At 47.3% G+C, this 19,656-nt stretch overlaps 1 protein-coding gene across 6 annotated transcripts in view; it reads left to right on the top strand.

The window, feature by feature from the left end:
* The window catches only part of FGF13 (fibroblast growth factor 13), a 241,296-nt gene that overhangs the window by 175,102 nt on the left and 46,538 nt on the right, over positions 1-19,656 (top strand). For 5 of the 6 annotated variants that reach the window (XM_048318585.1, XM_048318590.1, XM_048318587.1 and 2 more), the window contains 2 exons: positions 12,134-12,244; positions 17,647-17,750. In XM_048318585.1, coding sequence (XP_048174542.1) covers positions 12,134-12,244; positions 17,647-17,750 — 215 coding nt within the window. Of the gene's footprint in view, positions 1-9,525; positions 10,194-12,133; positions 12,245-17,646; positions 17,751-19,656 lie in introns of those variants that run through there. The other variant, XM_048318588.1, reaches the window with a different exon arrangement.

Here is a 19,656-nt window from a genome sequence, read left to right as displayed (position 1 = left end):
ATGCTCTGTTCCCTGTGCCCGGGATGCCCTGTGCCCTGTGCCCGGGATGCCCTGTGCCCGGGATGCCCTGTTCCCTGTGCCCGGGATGCCCTGTGCCCTGTGCCCGGGATGCCCTGTGCCCGGGATGCCCTGTGCCCGGGATGCCCTGTTCCCTGTGCCCGGGATGCCCTGTGCCCTGTGCCCTGTGCCCGGGATGCCCTGTGCCCTGTGCCCGGGATGCTCTGTTCCCTGTGCCCTGTGCCCGGGATGCCCTGTGCCCGGGATGCCCTGTTCCCTGTGCCCGGGATGCCCTGTGCCCTGTGCCCTGCGCGGGCAGTGGTGCCCGGTGGCCGCGGTGTCCCTCGCAGCCCGTGCCATGCCGTGGTTCCCCAGCCCCGCAGCTGCCGGGCCGTGGCCATCCCCCCGTGCCGGGCACAGCGTGCAGGAGGGCGAGGGCCGGCTCCGAGCCCCGTGAAGCCAAACCCGGCCAGGGCAGCTCCCGGCGGCTCTCCTGGCTCGCCCCAGCCCTGCCCTTCCGAGCTGGTTGGTGCTTCCAGCCAGAGCCAGCGCTGCTGTTGGTTGCAGTTAAATATCAGCACTGACAGAAACCAAAGTGCACGAGAAAGTGGACAGCCTTGCCGGGGCACTTACCCGGACTAACTGCAGGTGTCCCTCTTGTTTCTTGTTTTCGTCATTTTATTCCTTTCCAGTACTTTCAGTACTGGAAATCTGTTCCATTTGTTTGGTTTTACAAATTCATGTTTTACTGCATACTTCCTGTACAGGAAACTCTATATTTTGCTGAAAGCTTCCTGGAAAGACTTTACATCTGAAATTTTTAAGTAGGCTAAAATTTATGGCAATAATGGTTTAAAAATATAGTCACTGAGTAAGATGTTTCATATATTGCAGAGCTGGGGAAAAAAGAAAGGACTGAGGGAGGTGAAAGTTTCTTCCATCATTAACAGCTCCCCTTTGATTCCTTTGAGTGTTTGTGTATCTCAGCCTTTTTATAACATTTTGGGTTTGCTCGTATTTGTGAGTCAGGAAGAAGCAAGGCAGAAAAAAATGCCTGTATTTGTGTCTGTATGGATGCAGAACCCATATTTGCAGAGGGCTGAATCCAGAGGAAATACAGATACCAGCAACTTCAGGGAGCTGTATCTTGCTCCAGTTGTATGAGGGACTGCCTTGGCATCCCTGCAGCCCTCGCTGCAGGATTTAATTAATTCCATGAGGCTGCATTGGTCGCCTCTGCAGCTGGACACACAGGTGCCATTGTACAATTAGAGCCTTTCATCTCATTACTGCCCCATACAGGAACCAGACAAGGCAAGGGGGGCTTCCTTCATCGTGGTTACATGGAATGGGCAGAGTGGAGTGGCTCAAATAATGACATTAAAGATAAGCCCAGATAACTTCTTGCAATCCAGCAGGCTTATTTCTGTGCCTGACAATCTAAGTCTGCTCCTTGTCCTTTCCCAGAAAAATGTCCCAAGCCTTGGAATGTTGTGTTGTAGATAAACTAAGTTTATTTGTTTGTAAACAAGGTTAAGTTGACCTCAGCTGAAGGATAAGGACATCAAGATACTGATGGGTTTTGTGACTACTTCTCATCAGAAGCATGTTGTAATTTTTAATGAAACAAGGAAAGATCTGGTAGGAAAAGGTGGAAAATTAGAGTAATAACCAAGGGGATGGGGGCTGAAGGGAGAGGACAGAAATCCTGATGTTAGACCATCACCTGCTTAACAGTGTGTCTGTCTGCTGTGAATTCAGCTCAGCATGATTTAGCTGTATGACTGGGGTGTTGCAAAGGCCATACATATGGACTTGGAATTTAATTAAAATCATGGTATTATCTTTGTGTCTACTTGTGCAGCTTAGTCTGTTCCTTTTGTGGTGCATTTAGGTAGAAATTACCACGAGTTGGACGGCTGTCCAGTCTTTGTACAAGCAAATGTGGCCCTACTGTAGCTCAGCAGGACTTAAGCAAGGAGTAACAGGTCTGAGCTCGGCCAGCTCCATATCTCTTTCTCTGATTTCTGAGCAATGTTTCTCTGCATAGCAACAGAACCTTTTTGAGCTTTCTGATGAGGTCTGAGTCCCCAGAAATGTACCCAGCCGCTAATGCGAATATTGGGAGCAGCAGCAGATGTTCTGCTATTAGCTTCCTTCTCTGAATTGACTTCTCTGAATTTCTTCTAATTTGCTTATGTGAAATTTGCATACACATTTTTTCTAGTCTCCAGACCTATTCAAATCCCACAGAGCAGATGCTGGCTTGTGGTTCATGTTCCTGTTTGCTGGCCAATATTTTTTCACGGTGTTGCTTGCGAAAACAGTGCATCTAACCTATGGTAATGAATTCTCTTCTGTTTACTTACGATGCATTGTATTTTTCATCTCAAAATCCCAGTGTGATTTCTAGATGTCACCTTTGTTCTGCTCTTGCTAGCAGCAGCTCCTGCTAGGCCCGCAGTTGTCGTGAGGCCAATTTCTGCAAGGCCACTTGAGTGTGGGAAGCGCGACTGAGCCGCTGCTCGGGCCGGTTTTCTGTTCCCATGTGTGAGTGAGCACTGCCACAAGCAAGACCCTGAGCTATGCTGACCTTCATTAAGTGATTGCTTAGTTTTGGTGGTGGTGAATATTGCTTATCATAAAGATGCATGAGGTAGGTTACAGTCTAAATCACTCTGCAACAGGTTCAGTAAAGCAGAGGTAATGTTTTCCTTCATATAGCTGTGAAAATAATGGTGTTCTTTCTATGGGAATGAATTGCCATGTGGATTTGCCTTTCTCTCTTCTTTCTTGAATATTCAGCCCAGTTACCTGGTCAGATGAGCTTAGATAAACCTAATTTTTACATCACTGAACTAAAATCAGATATGTCTTGTTACATCTCTGTTCATATCATGATTATTACATGGTGAACTGAGACAGAATGGAAGCTCAGGCTCATGGCTGTTTTCCTAATCCTCAAGGATATACCTTCCTTCTGCCTACAGACACTGAGGCCAGCATTTTGTTTGGGTAAACTGGTTTCGGTTCCATGCCAGTGAATGAGCAAGGCTCCACTTCCACATTTACAGCAGCATCATTGACCGGTGCAGGGTCTAACTCCAGTTTTTGGAGAGGTCTGCTTCCATCCAAGACACAACACTTCTTCCTCAAAGTCCCTTTCATTTGTGGCCAGCTCTGCTCACCTTCTCATTTGTCCGTGTGAATGTGGTGCCATGATCTTGGCAGTCAGGTAAAAGTCACAGAAAACCAGTGCCAGGCTCTTCTGATCCCAGTCTGGGTAATTTGTTTTCATTGTTGGGAAACAGATGAGTCTTAGGTCGTTAACACAGTAATGGGAATTGCCAAGCTTGGCATGCACCACAGGATCACAGTGGATTGGGCCCTGTGGTTATGTGAAGCCAAGCAGTGGGGCAGAAGCTCGTTCTGTGCAAAGCAGGGAGCATGACTTTGAGAAGCTGGTGAATGCTTGGATGCAGGTGGAAGGAGGAGAACTCTCAGAGGTTCCAACGCACTGGAGACCCACCAAGTCTGTTTTTATCAAGCTGTTGACAAAGGATGAACCATCAAATCTATGAAAAGGTGGGAAAAGATCTTATTTGAGTAATGTGGCAATTTCCAGGCAACTTGCCTTGGCTCTGTGAAGGACTATTTACAGTGTTCTGTCATGTGTAAAGTGGCCTTATGTTAAGTTTGACAGTGGCATATAGCCCACACTTCTCGTGTGTCCCATGCTGAGATGTAAATATTTCAGGGACGAGAAGCTGTCATTTACATTGATGTTTCCAAGAGTCATCATGCTGAGAGGTGAGTGAACAGATCCTTCTGTGCATCCTGATGTGGGAGTGTTTCTTGATATGGCTGTGTGGTGGGCAGAGAAGTCAGTTGGTCACTGCTGCAAGTTCCTGGCTCAGCTCGGGCCCCCCAAGACCCCAGAATAACACATTCCCATTTTGGGTGCCCGCAGAGCTGTGGGAGTTGATCTCTTCTGTTTGTTCTGTGACCTTTCCCAGCTGATTGGCATTGATCTTTTATGCACCGGATAGAAGATCTTTTGTGGTTGACATTTTGGGATGACTGAATATGAATTAACCTGGGTAAAATATTTTCTATTTTTCTATCTTCAAACAATGCCCTCCTTTTCCAAAAATGGCTGCACTACCAGGTCAGATCAAATCCCATTTTCACTGAGATATTGCTGTAAAGGAATTGGAATTCACAGTTGGGAAAAGGCAGAACTGGGTTTTCTCTATTAGTATTTTCTCTGAGAATCTGAGAGGAAACTGATGTTCTTTGTATGAGGTGTCATGGCCATCCTGAACATTTAGTAGGTCATGCAAGTCACGAAGAAGAGACCCAAGTTCTTGTCAGAGTCAGAGGACCTTGTCCTAGCAAACTTGTGTCGATATGATAAGAGAATGGGCATAGACTATGAGAACCTTTTGTGGTGCATCAGCTACACAATTATTTTTTAAATACCTTAGTAGTCCTAGTAGATGACTCACGTGTGGAAGGCAGGAGTGTGCTTCTTGGCTTTGCTGGATGGGCACCAGTTTTGGCACATCCAGTTCTGTGCACCAGTTGTACTGGAGTCTCTTCTGGTGTTGGGATTCATGATTCTGTACCCTGAGAAAGTGACAAAGATGAACCAACCACCTAATCCTGTCAGGAAGAAGTGAGCTTTTAAATAAAGTGGGTCCAGGTGACATGTCTACACTGGTATCACACGAATCTGTTCTGATTTTTTTCCTGTTTCTGAGCAAGGCTGCCCAGTGCACTTCTGCAAAAAACATGGCACAGACACACACAGGAACATCCACATCACTATTTACAAGTGCCCTTATGCTCTCAACATAAAAATACTTCTGTTTGCAGCTGCTTATTGTAGCCATTCTTTACCATTAAGGTTAATTTTCAGGTAGCCCAGATGGTCTGTCACTAAAATATCCTCAAATTTGAGCTCTTGGTCTGGAGCTGCTTGAAAGCTCAGGTTCCACTAACACCTTTTTTCATCTTGCACTCAGAAATAAACCCCAGGCTGACTCTTACTTGACCCATATCTAGGGTAAAAACGAAGCTCTCCAGGATGGTGAGGTAGCCAGCAAAGCGTGCTCATCCCCCAGGCAGAGAGCACCCCGCCCTCGCTGCTCTGCAGTGTGTCCAGCCTGGAGCTGGCTGCAGAGGAAGGGCTGAGTCATTTCCATGGGATATTTCACAGAGGAGTTAAGTGATGCAGGACTTGGGTCTGAGCAGCTCTGCTTCCTGGTGAATAGTAATTCTGTTTACTCAGAAGAGCAAAAAATCACTGGGGGCCTCAGTGCTGCTGTGTCATCCCTGACTGGAGAAAGTCTTGTTTATCTCATTCTGAAAAGAGGAAGAAGAGATTCTGGTGGTGCTTTTCAGAAAATAATGCTTTTCTTTTGGAGAGTGTAGGCAGTGGAAATAGTCTATAGGTTTGAAGTTTTAAGCTTTTTTTCCTGCTTTTTCTGTAACAGCAAGAACAAAAGAGCCTCAGGAGAGACTCCTGACACCCAATGCAAGGCTGGGTTTTTTTGTCACACCAAAGCAGCTTCAAGCTTGTAACTGTAGAGGAGTGGTTTGGGGTTTAAGAAGGACTGAGTGAGGCTTGGAGCTGGCTTGGGATTTTTTTTCTTCTGGTCTGATTTTGATGCAGTATTTGTTTTGCTCAACCACTATTAGTTTATATAGGACCTACTATAAATCTTTTACTACGTTTTGTATAGGGGAAGAGGAAATAACTGAAAATGCTGTTTCATCTGAGAATGGGATATTTTGACCCAAGGTGCTGGAAGTAAGTTCCTACTATATGGCAGCATGTCATGAGATTTGCTGATGCTTCCACAGGGGACAGAGGAGCGTGGGTCCCCTGGAGAGTCACACGTTGGGCTTGTGCTCAGTGAGGAGCGCTGGGGGAAGGAATTCCTCTGCTCCCAGGCTGCAGTGACCACAGGCATGCTGCACAATGGGCCTGTCAGGACCTGCAGTTGCTTTCATGGCAGTCAGCTCTGCAGCTGGCTTGGGATTTTTCACCTGGTCTCAATTTTTGTGCAGCATTTGTTTTGTCACAGGACTGACCATAAATCTTTTGTGCTAGGGATAGATTGAAACTCAGAGCAAACAGCAGTGGTCTGGGACCTGCCACAGCACAAATGATTCAGGGAGGATGGATGGAAAAACAGAACTTTTGCACTTTGCTCTACTTTGGTGAGAGTCAGCACTGTTGGCAGTGATGGGGGTTTGATACCTTTCTGTGCAGACAGACAGCAAGGGCTGTTAGTCCTGGCTTGGGTACCAAAGTGCAGGCTTTACCTCTGCCCAATCCAGGCAACTTCTGAAGGTTCAAGTACATTTTAGTGATCAGAATCATGGAAATAATCATCAGCAAAGACTCAACAGGTGACTTGGAAGAAAAAGTATAAATCAAAAGTGGGTGAGATCTTTGTCTACTTCAAAACAGTGAAATTGCTTCTGGGTTAGATCGCAGCTCCCGGGAGATCATGGCACTGTCTCTGACAGTAACTGGACAAGTCTGTCCCATGCTGATTTCTTTTTCAGTGAAATGGCACTGGCAGTTTACCCCTTAGCCTTAAATGTGCTCCACTGCAATAATCATCAACAAAGAGAAAGAATGTGTGTTCAAGAAGTGTCTGGTTGTCTTCTACGTTCAAAAAAATGACTTGGAATGTAATTTTATTTTATTTTACCTTTTTAGCATGGTGGGGGGTGAACAGCTCTTGCTTTTCAAAGAAAATAAAGCTGTTCCTTGAGATTTTTATGTCTGAAACACTGAAGTAGTCCAAAGGCTGGTCCTGTACCAAAGACGTTTTCCCAACAAGATCTTCATTTTCATGTGCCATTTATAGTAAATGAAGACATATTTGTAGGAGTACCAATAGATGAAGAGGTTGATCATGCAAAAAAACTGGAGGACTGTTTTTTGAAACTTAAATCTGATTATGCATATATGCTATTTTTGTTCCTCTCTTTAGTTATCTGTCAAGGAACATTTGAGCAAATGAATTTTCATTATGGATTTTAAGCATGCAGGCTGGAATGCTGGCAGAAAGATATCCTAAATACTGCTTTTATATACTGCTTTTCCCCAGGATTTTCAAGGTTAGCTGAATTCTGAGTTCTGGTTAGTCTCTGTGAAAATGCAATGTTTTGTGACCTTGTAGGACAGATCACAATGAGACAGCTTCACTTTGATCTGAAGATCAAACACTGCTTTCCAAATTGGGAATATTTATGAAGTAACGGGTGAGTCTCAGAAAAAAACCGAGTCTCACTCATGGCTGTTGGAAGCGGAAAGATGGCAAAACTCATAGTATGTTACCGGTGAGTTGAGTAGGATGAGTTATTGCTAATAATATCCAACTGGCTGGCTCCTGTGTTGGATTTCACATGTCTTATGTGGACTGGCAGATGAGGGTAGTGGTGGAACTTGTGAATTGCAGCTATTTTTATCCTGTTGAACTTAAATAAGAAATTAGGAGCATTTATTTAATATGCATGTGTGCATGGACTGCCTCATAAACAAATGTGTACATGTAGGTGTGCGTGTACACACACAGTTCTTGCAGAAGAGGGGTGCTGAGGGCGGGTGAGGGGGCTGCCAAGCTGAGCACAGCTCAGGCCGTGAGGGCACACCCTGTCCTGGCAGTCAGACACCGTCGGAGGACTTGTACAGGGTGGGCACTGTCACTAAGACCTGGCCACTCCACAGGTTTCATTGGGGCAGGGATTCCCAGTCAGAGGAAAGAGGTTTGGAGCTGTTGTGAGCTGTTTCTAGTTGAGGGAAGGACTGCAGTATTTACAGAGGTACAGAAACCTCTTTTGAACTGAGCTGTCTGAAGGTGATGGGCAGCCTGGTTTCTGCTGCCCTTGCCGGGCATTGTCGGGGTGTGACCCCAGAGAGGGAGGAGAGCACCTGATTTTGCTGAGGGTATGTGGAGGAGAGGAAGAAGGGGCAAATATCCTGAGATACCTGGCTTAGTCCGGAAACACATCAGGAACCTGGTGCTGTCACACCAACCCACCTACATCACTGGTGTCTCGGTAGCCCCCGGAGAGCTGGCCCAGGGCACACAGGATGCATCTGCCAGGCTCGGATGACAGGAGCCTGTTGCCATTGCAGTCCCCACGGGGCTCAGCTCCCGCATGGAACCAGCTCACAGGGACATCCCAGCCCGCCTCAGTGCCTGCGAGTGCCTGTGAATCCCCTCTGCCTCGGGATAAATTCTTTCAGTAGTTGTTTGCCTTCAGGGCTGCAGATCTCTGTTTTACTTCTAGCCTGAACTGGCTTTGATTTAGGCTCCAGCTGATGAAAGCATACTAAAGAGCAGGGAGTGGGTTGCAAAGGGATCTCCAGGACCTCCTGCATCCTGCGTCCTGGGGCATGGATGTGTGCGGGGTCTGGTGTCCGCTGCAGGGCACTGACCACAGCGCAGTGCCAGGCTCTTACCCAGCCTCATGGCACTGCTGCGTCTCCCTGCCTTGGTACCGCGGCAGCGGGGGCTGAGTAAACCCAGCTGGCGTGAGAGCCTGGCCTCGGGGGACACAGGCACCGTGGGGGGCAAAGGGAAAGGGGAGAACATGGCAGTGACAAGGAAATCGCTCTGAGGATTTCCTAGTCTGCTACAAAACTGGAGCTGAGAGCAGGTAGTGGAAACGAACGGCAAGAGAGGCAAAAAGCCTCCAGTAAACCCGTGAGGCAGAGAGGGGACATCCTGTAAGGATGGGAGAAAGGCAAGGGAGAGCTGTGGCTGGAGCTGCCCGCCTGCCGCGGGCCCCGCTGCTGCTGCCAGCCAGGTGTCCCCGCTCCGGTGCCGGCGGGGCTGTTTGCTCACCGCAGTCACGTCTGTTTGGGTGTCTGCGCCTGCCGGGAGGCGGCTCCGTCCGGCGCAGGTACCCCCGCCCCGGGCAGCCCCTCCCGTGGTGCCCCCGCCCCGGGGCCGCTCCCCCCGCCGCCCCGAGCCCCCTCCCCGCCGGCGGCCCCTCTGCAGCGCCGGGCAGGGCTGCGCTCGCCGCCGCGCCCGGAGAGCGGCGGGAGGAGGAGGCACAGGCGGAGGAGGAGGGAGGGTGCTGATAAGGGGTTTGCTGCGTCGCCTCATTTCTGTACCCAGCGCACGGCTCGTGGGGAGTGCGCGGTGCCTGCATCGTGCCGGAGGGATCCTGCTGCTGCTGCTGCTGCAGTCCCGGCGCAGGCTGCCGGCTCCGACCGGCTCGGGATCGCTGCGTGTTCAGCGTCTGGGAAGTGCTGCGGTGCGAGAGCCGAACGTGCCGTGCAGGGGAGGCCGCGCTGACCTGCGAGGAGCGCAGGGGAAGAGGCTGCCCGAGGCGCTCGGCAGCCGAGCGGCCGCGCATCCGCACCTCAGGCCAGTGTCTCCACCGCCAATTGCTTCGGGTCTCTTCTTAAGGGAGAAGAGAGAAAAGGATCCAGAAAACGCCTGCAACTGGACAGCCCCTGCTGGAGTCTAACAGGTGTTTGCTGGGATTTGAATGGGGAGGGGACGGGTGGGGAGAAAAGTTAACTGGAGAAATTTGGGCTAGGAGAAATGCGATGATCTTGCACCAAGTGGATGTGCCATGTCTGCATGCAAATAGCGCGTCTGGAGAATCTCGGAGGGATGTCTTGCAAGTGATCTGCGTGATCTCCGTAGAAACGCTCACCTCTGCCTGCAAACTTTCCCTTGCTACAAGTTGGGAGGAATAGAAAAGCACCAGAAAGTCAAAAGGGGAAGACCTCAGAGGACAAAAACGCTTGAGCTAAACTGTTGCGTCCCGAGCCGGGGCTGTGGTGCGAGCATCCCGCCGGTGTCTCCTGGGCTCCCGAGCCGATTGGCGGTGGGTGGCGTTGGCCGAGCTGCCCGGCAGCGTCCCCGGCCTTGGGGACGGGCCGAGCAGCATGCTGGCTGCGGCGACCACAGCCGGCCAGCGACCCCCGCGTGCCTGACCCGCCCGAGGTGCCGGGGCGGTGGCGGCCATGGCTGCAGCCATCGCCAGCTCCCTGATCCGCCAGAAGAGACAAGCCAGGGAGCGGGAGAAGTCCAATGCCTGTAAGTGTGTCAACAGCCCCAGCAAGAGCAAGGGAAGCTGCGACAAGAACAAATTGAATGTGTTTTCCAGGGTCAAACTCTTTGGCTCCAAGAAAAGGCGAAGAAGGCGACCAGGTTGGCAGGGGTTATATCTTTGGGGGGTTGGTTTGTTTGATGTAATGGAAATTGGGATGTGTGTCAGGTGTGGGGAAAGGGGGAGCGGTGTCTCAGGGCTCGTACGGTGGACGTGCGGGCATTGCCAGTTCTGGCTTGTATGGCCTGGCTGACTTGGGTACCCCATGCCAGTCCTTTCCCCTGTGCTGTTCATCTGGTTGCTTTGGGTAGCCCACACTGCTGCTGTCTGCCTCACCTGCACACCTGTGTGCACCCATGTACCTGTCAGTCCGTGTCTGTCTCTCTGTTACACGTGTGCAAACACATTGGTGTATTTGCGGGGGAGATGCTGGCGGGGAAGTTCCCACACACGCATCTCTTTCAGTTGTATATTAAATAACTTCGTGGTCTAGAGGTCTGGTTTTGTTGTCCTGCTTCACAGAATGCTCGTGCCATGCTTTATCTACTGATTGCAGATGAGGCTTTTTGTTTTTGCTGGCACCTTCCAGAGTTCTGCTTCAGCGCCCTGTTCCTTTCTAGGAATCTCATACCTGCAGCTGCCCTGGATTGTTTTGTATGTGGGAGGAGCAAAACCCTCTGGCAATGATGCCATGGCTTTGCTGTGCTGGAGCATTGGTGCTTTTGCCACTCCACCTGTCTGCCTTGCTCAGCAGCCACGGGAAAGCTGCCTTGCTCGCAGTTTGCCAACAGCTTTGGGATGGATTATGGCTAAAGAGCCAAAGTGAGGGTCGGAATAATTTCTTGTCAGCAAAGTTGGTAGTTAAGAGTTGTGGATCTATCACTACTCTTATCAAAGTTGCTAATAAGGTCTAATACACTTAGGCAAACTGTTGTAAGCTTTCGCCTTCAGCCCCTGCTAAAATGAAGTACATCAGCAGAGCTCCCTAGTGCCTTTGATTACAAACACAAGGAGTCTTATCCAGACACAGAGTGCCGGAAATGACACACCATATCTTCCCCGTGTGTTTATCTCTGAAGAAAGTAAGATGTTGTGGAGCAAGCTGCAGGGATGCACCAGCTCCTGACAAGCGTAATTGTGTGAAATGACTACAATGCAGATGTCATTGGGATTCAGTGGATGTAGACCTTTTTTGCAATTACTCCTGATGCTTTAGCCAGATATCATAAATTACACACTTGACAGCATATCCTGCTGCTGTATACTTTTTGTTCTGGAATGATATGAAACTATGTGAGATACCTCCCTTTCTAGCTGTGAATCTGAAGATGGTAGTGAAAAAAAGGAAATCTATCCAAACTATGCGTTGTTTTGATCTTTCTTTTTCTAGCTGATGAGGTAATTACCTCAGCCCTTATGGTAATATTTATTTTGCACTTCCACACATTGCTGGATTTCAGGGTTTCCCTCTCCATTTTCCATATGTTCATTGAGTAGTTTATCTCTTCGGATGCTCTGTACTCTTTGGAGCAGCAAGGGATGGGGGTTTGTTTATTAGAGCTGCAGCAGTTCCTGTGCTAAGCATTTGCTGCTGTATATTTAGGCTCTCAACTGTCACTGTGGCTCTTATTAATGCTATCATAATAGTCTTCTTTTTCCTCTTCATCTAAGAACTCACACCTTTTTAAAAGACAGAATGTGCTCTTTGCCAGCTCATTTTTAATCTTAAATGAGATAGGGCTGGGCTCCTGAGGCCAAGCAGTGCCGTTGGAATCCGTATTCACTGGAAGTAGCTTTTACTGTGCTACTCATATTGTAATCCAAAGTGGCATTTAATCATTTTGGCAATTGATTTCATAGACATAAATTTGGTCTCAGACTAAATGAAAAGTGTTGCAAAGCTGGTAGCCCTGCTTTTGTTTTGGGTCTTTATCTTATTTCAGCCTTGAGAAGAAACCTGAAGATTTGTTTTCAGCGTCCTGCTTGCTTGGAATGGCACATCAGGATTTCCCACATTAATCTCACTATTGTTTTTTTACAGAGCCTCAGCTTAAAGGTATAGTAACAAAGCTATACAGCAGGCAAGGATACCACTTGCAGTTGCAAGCAGATGGAACAATTGATGGAACAAAAGAGGAAGACAGTAGTTATAGTAAGTGACACGAGAATAAATGGTGTGTTTGTGAATTGTGGTGTCTCGTCCTTCCCATACAGGTCCCCTCAGAGCTGCTGTCCTGGGGTGGCTGAGCGAGTGGCAGCGGCACAGGAGTCCTTCAGACCTACTGGGTCTGAGAGAAATACAGATAAAAATCACTTACAGAAATAATGAACTAGAGGAGGTAATGATGACACATGTGACAAACAAAGCAAATGTTATCTCCATGGTAATCCAGAGAAGTTCATTGCTGTCCTTTGGATTTTATTAGATTTTTTTTCGGCAGGGAAAATTTGCTCGCCTACTCAGAGCCTGAAATAGAATAACGCTATCTCTACTCTCAAACGGGCTCATTCAAACAGCGCCGTGTTATTTCACAAACTGGGACTTCAGCATCATTTTAAAGTTCACATTTCCTATTATTATTATTATTATTTTTTACTCATTACAAACTTAATTGTACCATCAGCTTTCAACGAGCTTTCCCTCAGGTTTTCTGTGAAAAAGCTCTGGGCATTTTTTGTTGTTGTTTTTGATTGGTTTTTTTTCAACTTTGAGGATTAATAGAAAACAGGAAAAAATGACTAGAGCATTGATTTGGTGTGTGAAAAATACCTAAGGGTCTCACGTAGCTATACTAGCTACCTGAGACTGTGTTTCTGTAAAGAGTGCAAGGAGTTTTGAGAAGATATTTCAGGCCACTTAAACAAAAACCATAAAATCTACAGGCTCTTCTTTTTTAATTATTAAAAAGCACTGATTTAAGTCCCACCATTTTCATTCAATAGCATTTGCAGGTGAAACATTTCATTTTACAGGGCACTCAAACATGGCAGAGGCAGCAGCGGGGTGCAGGAGGAAGTATTGTATCTCACCTGCACAATCACTTGTTCCCACCCTTTTCCCACACCCTCTTTAATCCCGTTTGCAGCCCTGTGTTCCCCTCTGAGTGAGAAGAGGGAGCTGGGTTTGCTGTGGGAGGAGGTGCCCACAGCCCCTGGAGCTGCTGTGCAGAGGGGTCAGTGAGGATCTGTGGGGACACCTGGGGTCTGGGGTGCCATCATCACCTGCAGAGAAGGTGGCACAGGGACCAGGTGGGTGCAGTGCTGATGACTGCTGCCATCTGCCAGAGTTCAGAGCAGTCGCAAAAGTCACCCTAGAAGTGGGCGTTAAACAGTGCTTTTCCTTCAGGTGAATGACCTGGTATTTAAGATTTCAAAAGTCACTACAGTGCACTCAGGATTTTGAGGTAATTCTTTCAGTTATCTCCAAAAAAAGGTTGAGAAAATAGGCAAACCTTCCTCTTTCAATCAAAGTGTGATATTACTATTAACTTCTAATTTTCCAGAGCAAGTATCTGAAATTGCAAATATTGAATATTTTTTTGATTGTTTTATCCAAATACTTTGCTTGGAATCCCTCTATAGGGATTCTGAGATTTCAAACAAGGTAAAATCTATGGAAATACAGACGTATCTGTTTCTAAGATATCTTTGTCTTCACTGTGTCCTTAAATTGGCCATAACTTGATAGATTATTAAGCAAATTGTAAGAAAGGTTATTAAGCAAATCATAAGAGCTGCTTGTTTCTGGATACCAGCCTTCCAAAATACTGACTACTTAAATATAATGGAAATATCCCAGAAATTACTGCAGCTGGGCTGCAGCATCTAAATGTTCAGAACAGAGGAGGGTTTTATCATAAAAGAACACAAATGCCATTGTGTGTATTCCTCTTCTATGTACAGTAAGCGTATGGCTCTGGGTGTCCTGCAGCCGTGGATTTATTTTGATTGCAGCTATTTTAATGGAGCTGGTAAGAGTGACTGTGGATCAGAGGCCACATTAGGAGCTACCCTCAAGGCCTTGTTCACATGACTGTTTAGAGGATCAGGCCCTCTAAAATCCTTTCTTCCAGCACCTGCAGAGACATCTCTCATTTAGTCCATATTTGTGCGCTGTGAGGAAGCCCCAGGACTGACGGCTCCCTCCTAAAGAGATTGTTCTTCCCTGTGTGTGGCAGGGATGGGGAGAGCTTGCAGCCCGCAAGAGCCAGCTCTGTTTTGTGGTCCCAGACACAGCCCGGGGCCAGGATCCACCTTCTCCGTGGTTTCCTCCCTAGAGCTGGGTAGGAAGGTTGCCTGAAATTCCCCTTTCGCTCCTGACAATCGTTTCGAGCTCTGCAGCCCCACTGCTGAACGCAGAGCTCACAAAAACAAGGTGGCATCCACAACTGCAGGGAGCTTAAAAGAAAGCTGAAAATTTGGAGCAAAATTTAGGCAGGAAGTGAAACATGGATTTAAGGAGCTACAGCAGTCACCAGGTCTCACTTTTAGCCAAGAGGTCCATGTGATTTAAGGAAGTTCTTCTTGGAAAGGATCTCCTGGCTGAGAGACAGACTTTTGCTCATTAAATATGTTGAATAGGGCAAGGGTTTAAATCAAGGCAGAATTTATTCTCCGGTTCTGGCAAGACAAAAAGATTTCAAGACTGGTAAAATAAGGAAATGTAGGAAACTATGCCTTGGAGGAAGTGTACGAAGGTCCAGGTGGCCAAGCCAAGACTGGCAGACCTCACAGAAATGTTTATGTTCTTAAATCCAGCTGTGGCCTGCTGCCTCTTACTGCACAGCTTTATTTCCCTGTCAGCTTGTACTGCACAAGGACCCTGGCAAAGATCATCTCTCCCTTAGGCATTGCTTAGTTGTTCATTAGGATGGGTATTATATCCTTATTTTAAACAATGCAAATGTTACAGGGAAAGAGTAGGATGCGAATTGCTTTGGATTATTTTATGCTGACGCCAGCTGATCACAGTAGCAAGTAATTTATTTTGCTGCAGCTTTTTTGCCACCCCTTCTGTCATATGTGTCCACATGAGGGTCATCCCCTATGAATGTTGTAACACCTCCATCCTGTTGTCCCTCTGGGGACTTGCGGAGGTGCTCCCTGTGGCTCTGCTGTGGGTCCTGTCAGCAGTCACAGTTGTGGACAGGTCACTCACTGTTCCAGAAGCCAGCCCTGGGCTTGCTGCTGCACAGGGGCAGTGGGAGTAACAGCTGCTGCTGAAAGGGACAGTCGCATTTTGGGTGCAGTGCCAGTGGCCCTGTCCTTAGAGGCAGCAGCTGGGGCAGGGCGTCTGGTTGTGCAGGGTGTCTGTGTCCAGAGTGAGCACTGCTCCGACAGCCGGCCCCTCTCCGCTTGGGCAGGGCCAGCATTTTCCCCCACAGCCCTTTCCCAAATTCCATCAGTCTGCCACAGCAGCTGCTCATCCCACTGAAGTTTAAACCAGCTCCTGAGCGTGCCTCACCCTCATCTTGCCTCGAAGTAGAGCCTGGACGTTTATGGCAGGGAATTGTGTCCCGCTGCCGAGGGCAGCAGCTGAGCACCCATCGCAGCAGGTGCCCAGCCTGCCTTGGGCTCAGCCCCGGATCTGCTGCCTTGCCCAGCAAAGCACAGCCAGGAATTCCTCACTCAAGCCCATCCCAGTGGCCCCTGGCAGCTGTGTCCCTGCTGTCTCGGGCACTGCCCTCTCTTCCGCTGGTTACTCACAGCACAATTTACAGTGTGCTGAAAACGCCCAAACACCTGCCCTGCTTGTAAATGTGCCATTAAGAAATCCCCTTTCAAAAGAGACCTGCAGGTTCTGCCTGGGTGCTGAGCTTTAAATCGTTCTCTCCAGCCTACACGAAGACCAGGTGCTGCTTTTTGGGGTTGAACTGCTAAGGACCCCTGTCCAAGGGAATATTTACTGAGACAGACAGGGAATATTTTCTCCCCCAAATAAACTCAAGCATCTGATAGAATGAATGAAAAATCCATTTCCCAGACTGAAAATCTAAGTTTCTTTTGCTAAAAGCTGCACAGAACTAGAGAATTTTGCTTTAGTGAAGAGAAAGTAATGGGTGTTGATTTTGTGCTGGAGGTGAGCCTGAGGAGGGTCTGCATGTGTTTGTGTCTGCATGTACACCCGTGGGTGTGAAAGGTAAAGAAAAACACAGATTTTATGATGCCCTACATTTATTTGTTAGTTCTGGAAAGTTCCACCTTTTCTGCTACGTTCAGCCATTGTGGGAAGTGCAGTGCTCAGAGGTGCCCCGACCTCATGGCGCTGGATGCGCTCTTGACAGCCCCGTACCCAGAATTTAGGATCTGTGTTAAATGCTGTCAAGCTGTAATTTTTTTTTTTTTTCCAAAAGTATGACCATTTGGGGGTTTTCAGGCTGAAAAAGGAATTTATAATGGGTCATAATTCTTAGCTCGTAATTTTGAAAATAATAAAAATATTTCAAATTCATATTTCAGTTTTAAATTGGCTTTAGACAGTGACCATAAATATCAAACTTCAGCCTGAAGCAGACCAGAGTTTTCCAGCCAAGTAATAAATCACTGGAAATGAGAGGTAGTTTGGCATTACTTCATCCTATCTCTGCATTTCTGCTATAGACTGGAAGGAGATGCTTTGGGTTATGATAATTTTCTTAACTCCCCTTTATTATTAATCCTACATACTGAACACAGAGTACTGTATTCACCTCATTATTTCTTGTGTTCAGTTTTAACATATCCATGAATCTAAGATATGGCAGAGCTTTGCTTTTTTCCTTTTTTTTTTCTTTTTTTATTTTTTATAATTTGCCACTTTGCAAACCGGAATCTTCATTTTTTGAAGAGATGGTTCTGTGCTTATAAATACTGCCACTATTAGCATGTGTACAAGCAGAAACTCAAGCAGAACATTCAAAGCAGCTCAATTTTGAAAGCACAGATTCAGGGGTTGATCTAAAGAATATGCTGCCATTTCATTTCATTTTGAAGTTATTTAACTCTGTTTTTTCAAACCCATTCTCCTCTAAAAAAGAGGAAAAATTAAACCCCAATGAGTTATGAGTGGAAACATTTTGAGATGCTAATGATGGTTTTTAACTTTTCTGAATTTCATCTTCTTCCTTCATTTTGGTCAAAATGTTTACTGATCTGGAAAAAAAGTTCTGATTGTCTTGAAAATTTTTTTTTTGTTTGTTTGCTTCTGGATTCCTTTTTTATTTCCTTTTTGCACTTAAAAAAAAAAAAAACCGCTAACAAAAACCAAACTGTGTTTAATTCTACTCAGCAGAGCCTGGATTCTGCTCATGAGGCAGGTAAGTCTTTTTAGCTGTCAGCAATTCACCATCTTCAGAACGAGGGAGATGCCCTGCTCCCCTCAGATAATTTCAGCTATTGGTAGAAATTGCTGTAAAAGGACATGATGGTAGAAGTACTGCTCTGCAGCACCCACAGAAATTAATATATGCACGAATAGACATTTTTTATTTGGTTCTGGTAATTATAGTTTAATTTTCTATCTAATCTGCATACTCTGAAGGATTAATTGTGCTCTCCATCTCCTTTCTCTCCTAGCTTTGTTTAACCTCATACCTGTGGGTTTACGAGTGGTGGCGATTCAGGGGGTTCAAACAAAACTATATCTGGCAATGAACAGTGAAGGATACCTATATACATCAGTAAGTAAATATTTCTAATTCTGTTCTCAGTGGAATTGTGGTAAGAACTTAGTAAATGAATAATTTACCGTTGCAACAGATCTGCTTATAACCTGTAAAGGGTGAGGTTTGACAGCAAAGTCGGTGTAGTGGTGATAGTCTGGTTCTAGTTTATTAATCTTTTCCATCAGGAACACATATGGATGTATGGAATCAAATGGTGGTGCCTTTGAATAATCCCGAAGTGTGACATATAAAAAAAAACCCAGCCAAGAAAGGATCCTCTCTCTTGGTCACTGTGGACTGACTGGGCTGATCAGAGTGGGGTCCTGAGGGGAAGGGACAACTTTGTGTATCACACACATTCCTGAACATGGTTTGTGTCTTCCTACATAATCTGTATTACTGTAATTAAAGGAATTAGAGAAAGTAATTTTTTTTTTGTTTGGCCAGGATTTTCAAATAGAAATTTTATGTCTTCAAGTAGGTGAGTGAGTGAAGAACAGTTTTATTAGTAGTTTTGATAAATAATGCAGTTAATAATTTTCAGTGATGTTTCTCACAAGAGCAAGCAGTGTTTTTATAAAAAAAGAAAAAAAGTAAATTTCAAAAAATAGACCATTTTCCAGTTAAAAACATTTAGTTGAACTGTGTTCAGGAGCTTTAATTTTACAGTCTTAAAAGATTTTTCCCAAGGAGAAAAATAGAGAAAAATGTATTCTATTATCTACTACAAATGATTCTCTTCTATAAATTATTCCCTTAATTCTTATAAAAATAAAGCAAACTTACTCAAATCTCTCATTTATTTTGCAATCCTGACAGCTGGGAGAAGGGGCAGCTTTGTATATTTTTTCCTCTTGTGTCTGCCAGAGCAAGAGCAGCTCAGGCCCGGCCGTGCTTCGGGACCAAGGAGCGTTTCAGAGAGCGGCGCCTGCCTGTGCTGCTCGGGCTGTTGGCTGAGCAGGGCTCGTGCCCGGCTCCGCTGGGCTGTGCCCACACCGCCAGAACGGGCCCAGGCCCTGATCCCGCCTGGTCACAGCGCTGGGACCGCCCAGGGTCACTCACACGGGCACTGCAGAGTGCCCTGGCTGTGCCATGTGCCACCCTGTGCCACCCTGTGCCATGTGCCATGCTGTGCCGTGTGCCATGCTGTGCCATGTGCCATGGGCCACCCTGTGCTGTGCCATGCTGTGCCACCCTGTGCCATGTGCCACCCTGTGCTGTCCCATGTGCCGTGCTGTGCCATGTGCCATGCTGGGCCACCCATTTATACCACATGTGCCACCCTGTGCCATGTGCTGCCCTTTGCCATGTGCCATGCTGTGCCATGTGCCACCTTGTGCTGTGCCATGCTGTGCTGTGCCACCCTGTGCCATGCTGTGCCACCTTGTGCCATGCTGTGCCACCCTGTGCCATGCCGTGCCATGTGCCACCATGTGCCACCCTGTGCCATGTGCCACCCTGTGCCACGCTGTACCATGTGCCATGCCATGCTGTGCCGTGTGCCGTGCCATGCTGTGCCATGCCATGCTGTGCCATGTGCCGTGCCATGCCGTGCCATGCTGTGCTGTGCCATGCCATGCCGTGCTGTGTGCCACCCTGTGCCATGCTGTGCCATGCCATGCTGTGCCATGTGCTGTGCCATGCTGTGCTGTGCCATATGCTGTGCCACCCTGTGCCATGCTGTGCCACGTGCCATGCCGTGCTGTGCCATGCTGTGCCATGCTGTGCCATGCTGTGCCATGTGCTGTGCCATGTGCTGTGCCATGTGCCATGCCATGCTGTGCTGTGCCATGTGCTGTGCCATGTGCTGTGCCATGTGCTGTGCCATGTGCCATGCCATGCTGTGCCATGCTGTGCTGTGCCATGTGCTGTGCCATGCTGTGCCATGCTGTGCCATGTGCCATGCCATGCTGTGCCATGC

This window comes from Corvus hawaiiensis, chromosome 14 (assembly GCF_020740725.1).
Source record: "Corvus hawaiiensis isolate bCorHaw1 chromosome 14, bCorHaw1.pri.cur, whole genome shotgun sequence".
Lineage (NCBI taxonomy): Eukaryota > Metazoa > Chordata > Aves > Passeriformes > Corvidae > Corvus > Corvus hawaiiensis.
Note: the sequence above shows the minus strand (reverse complement) of the source record. Positions and strands in the feature narration are given on the sequence as shown.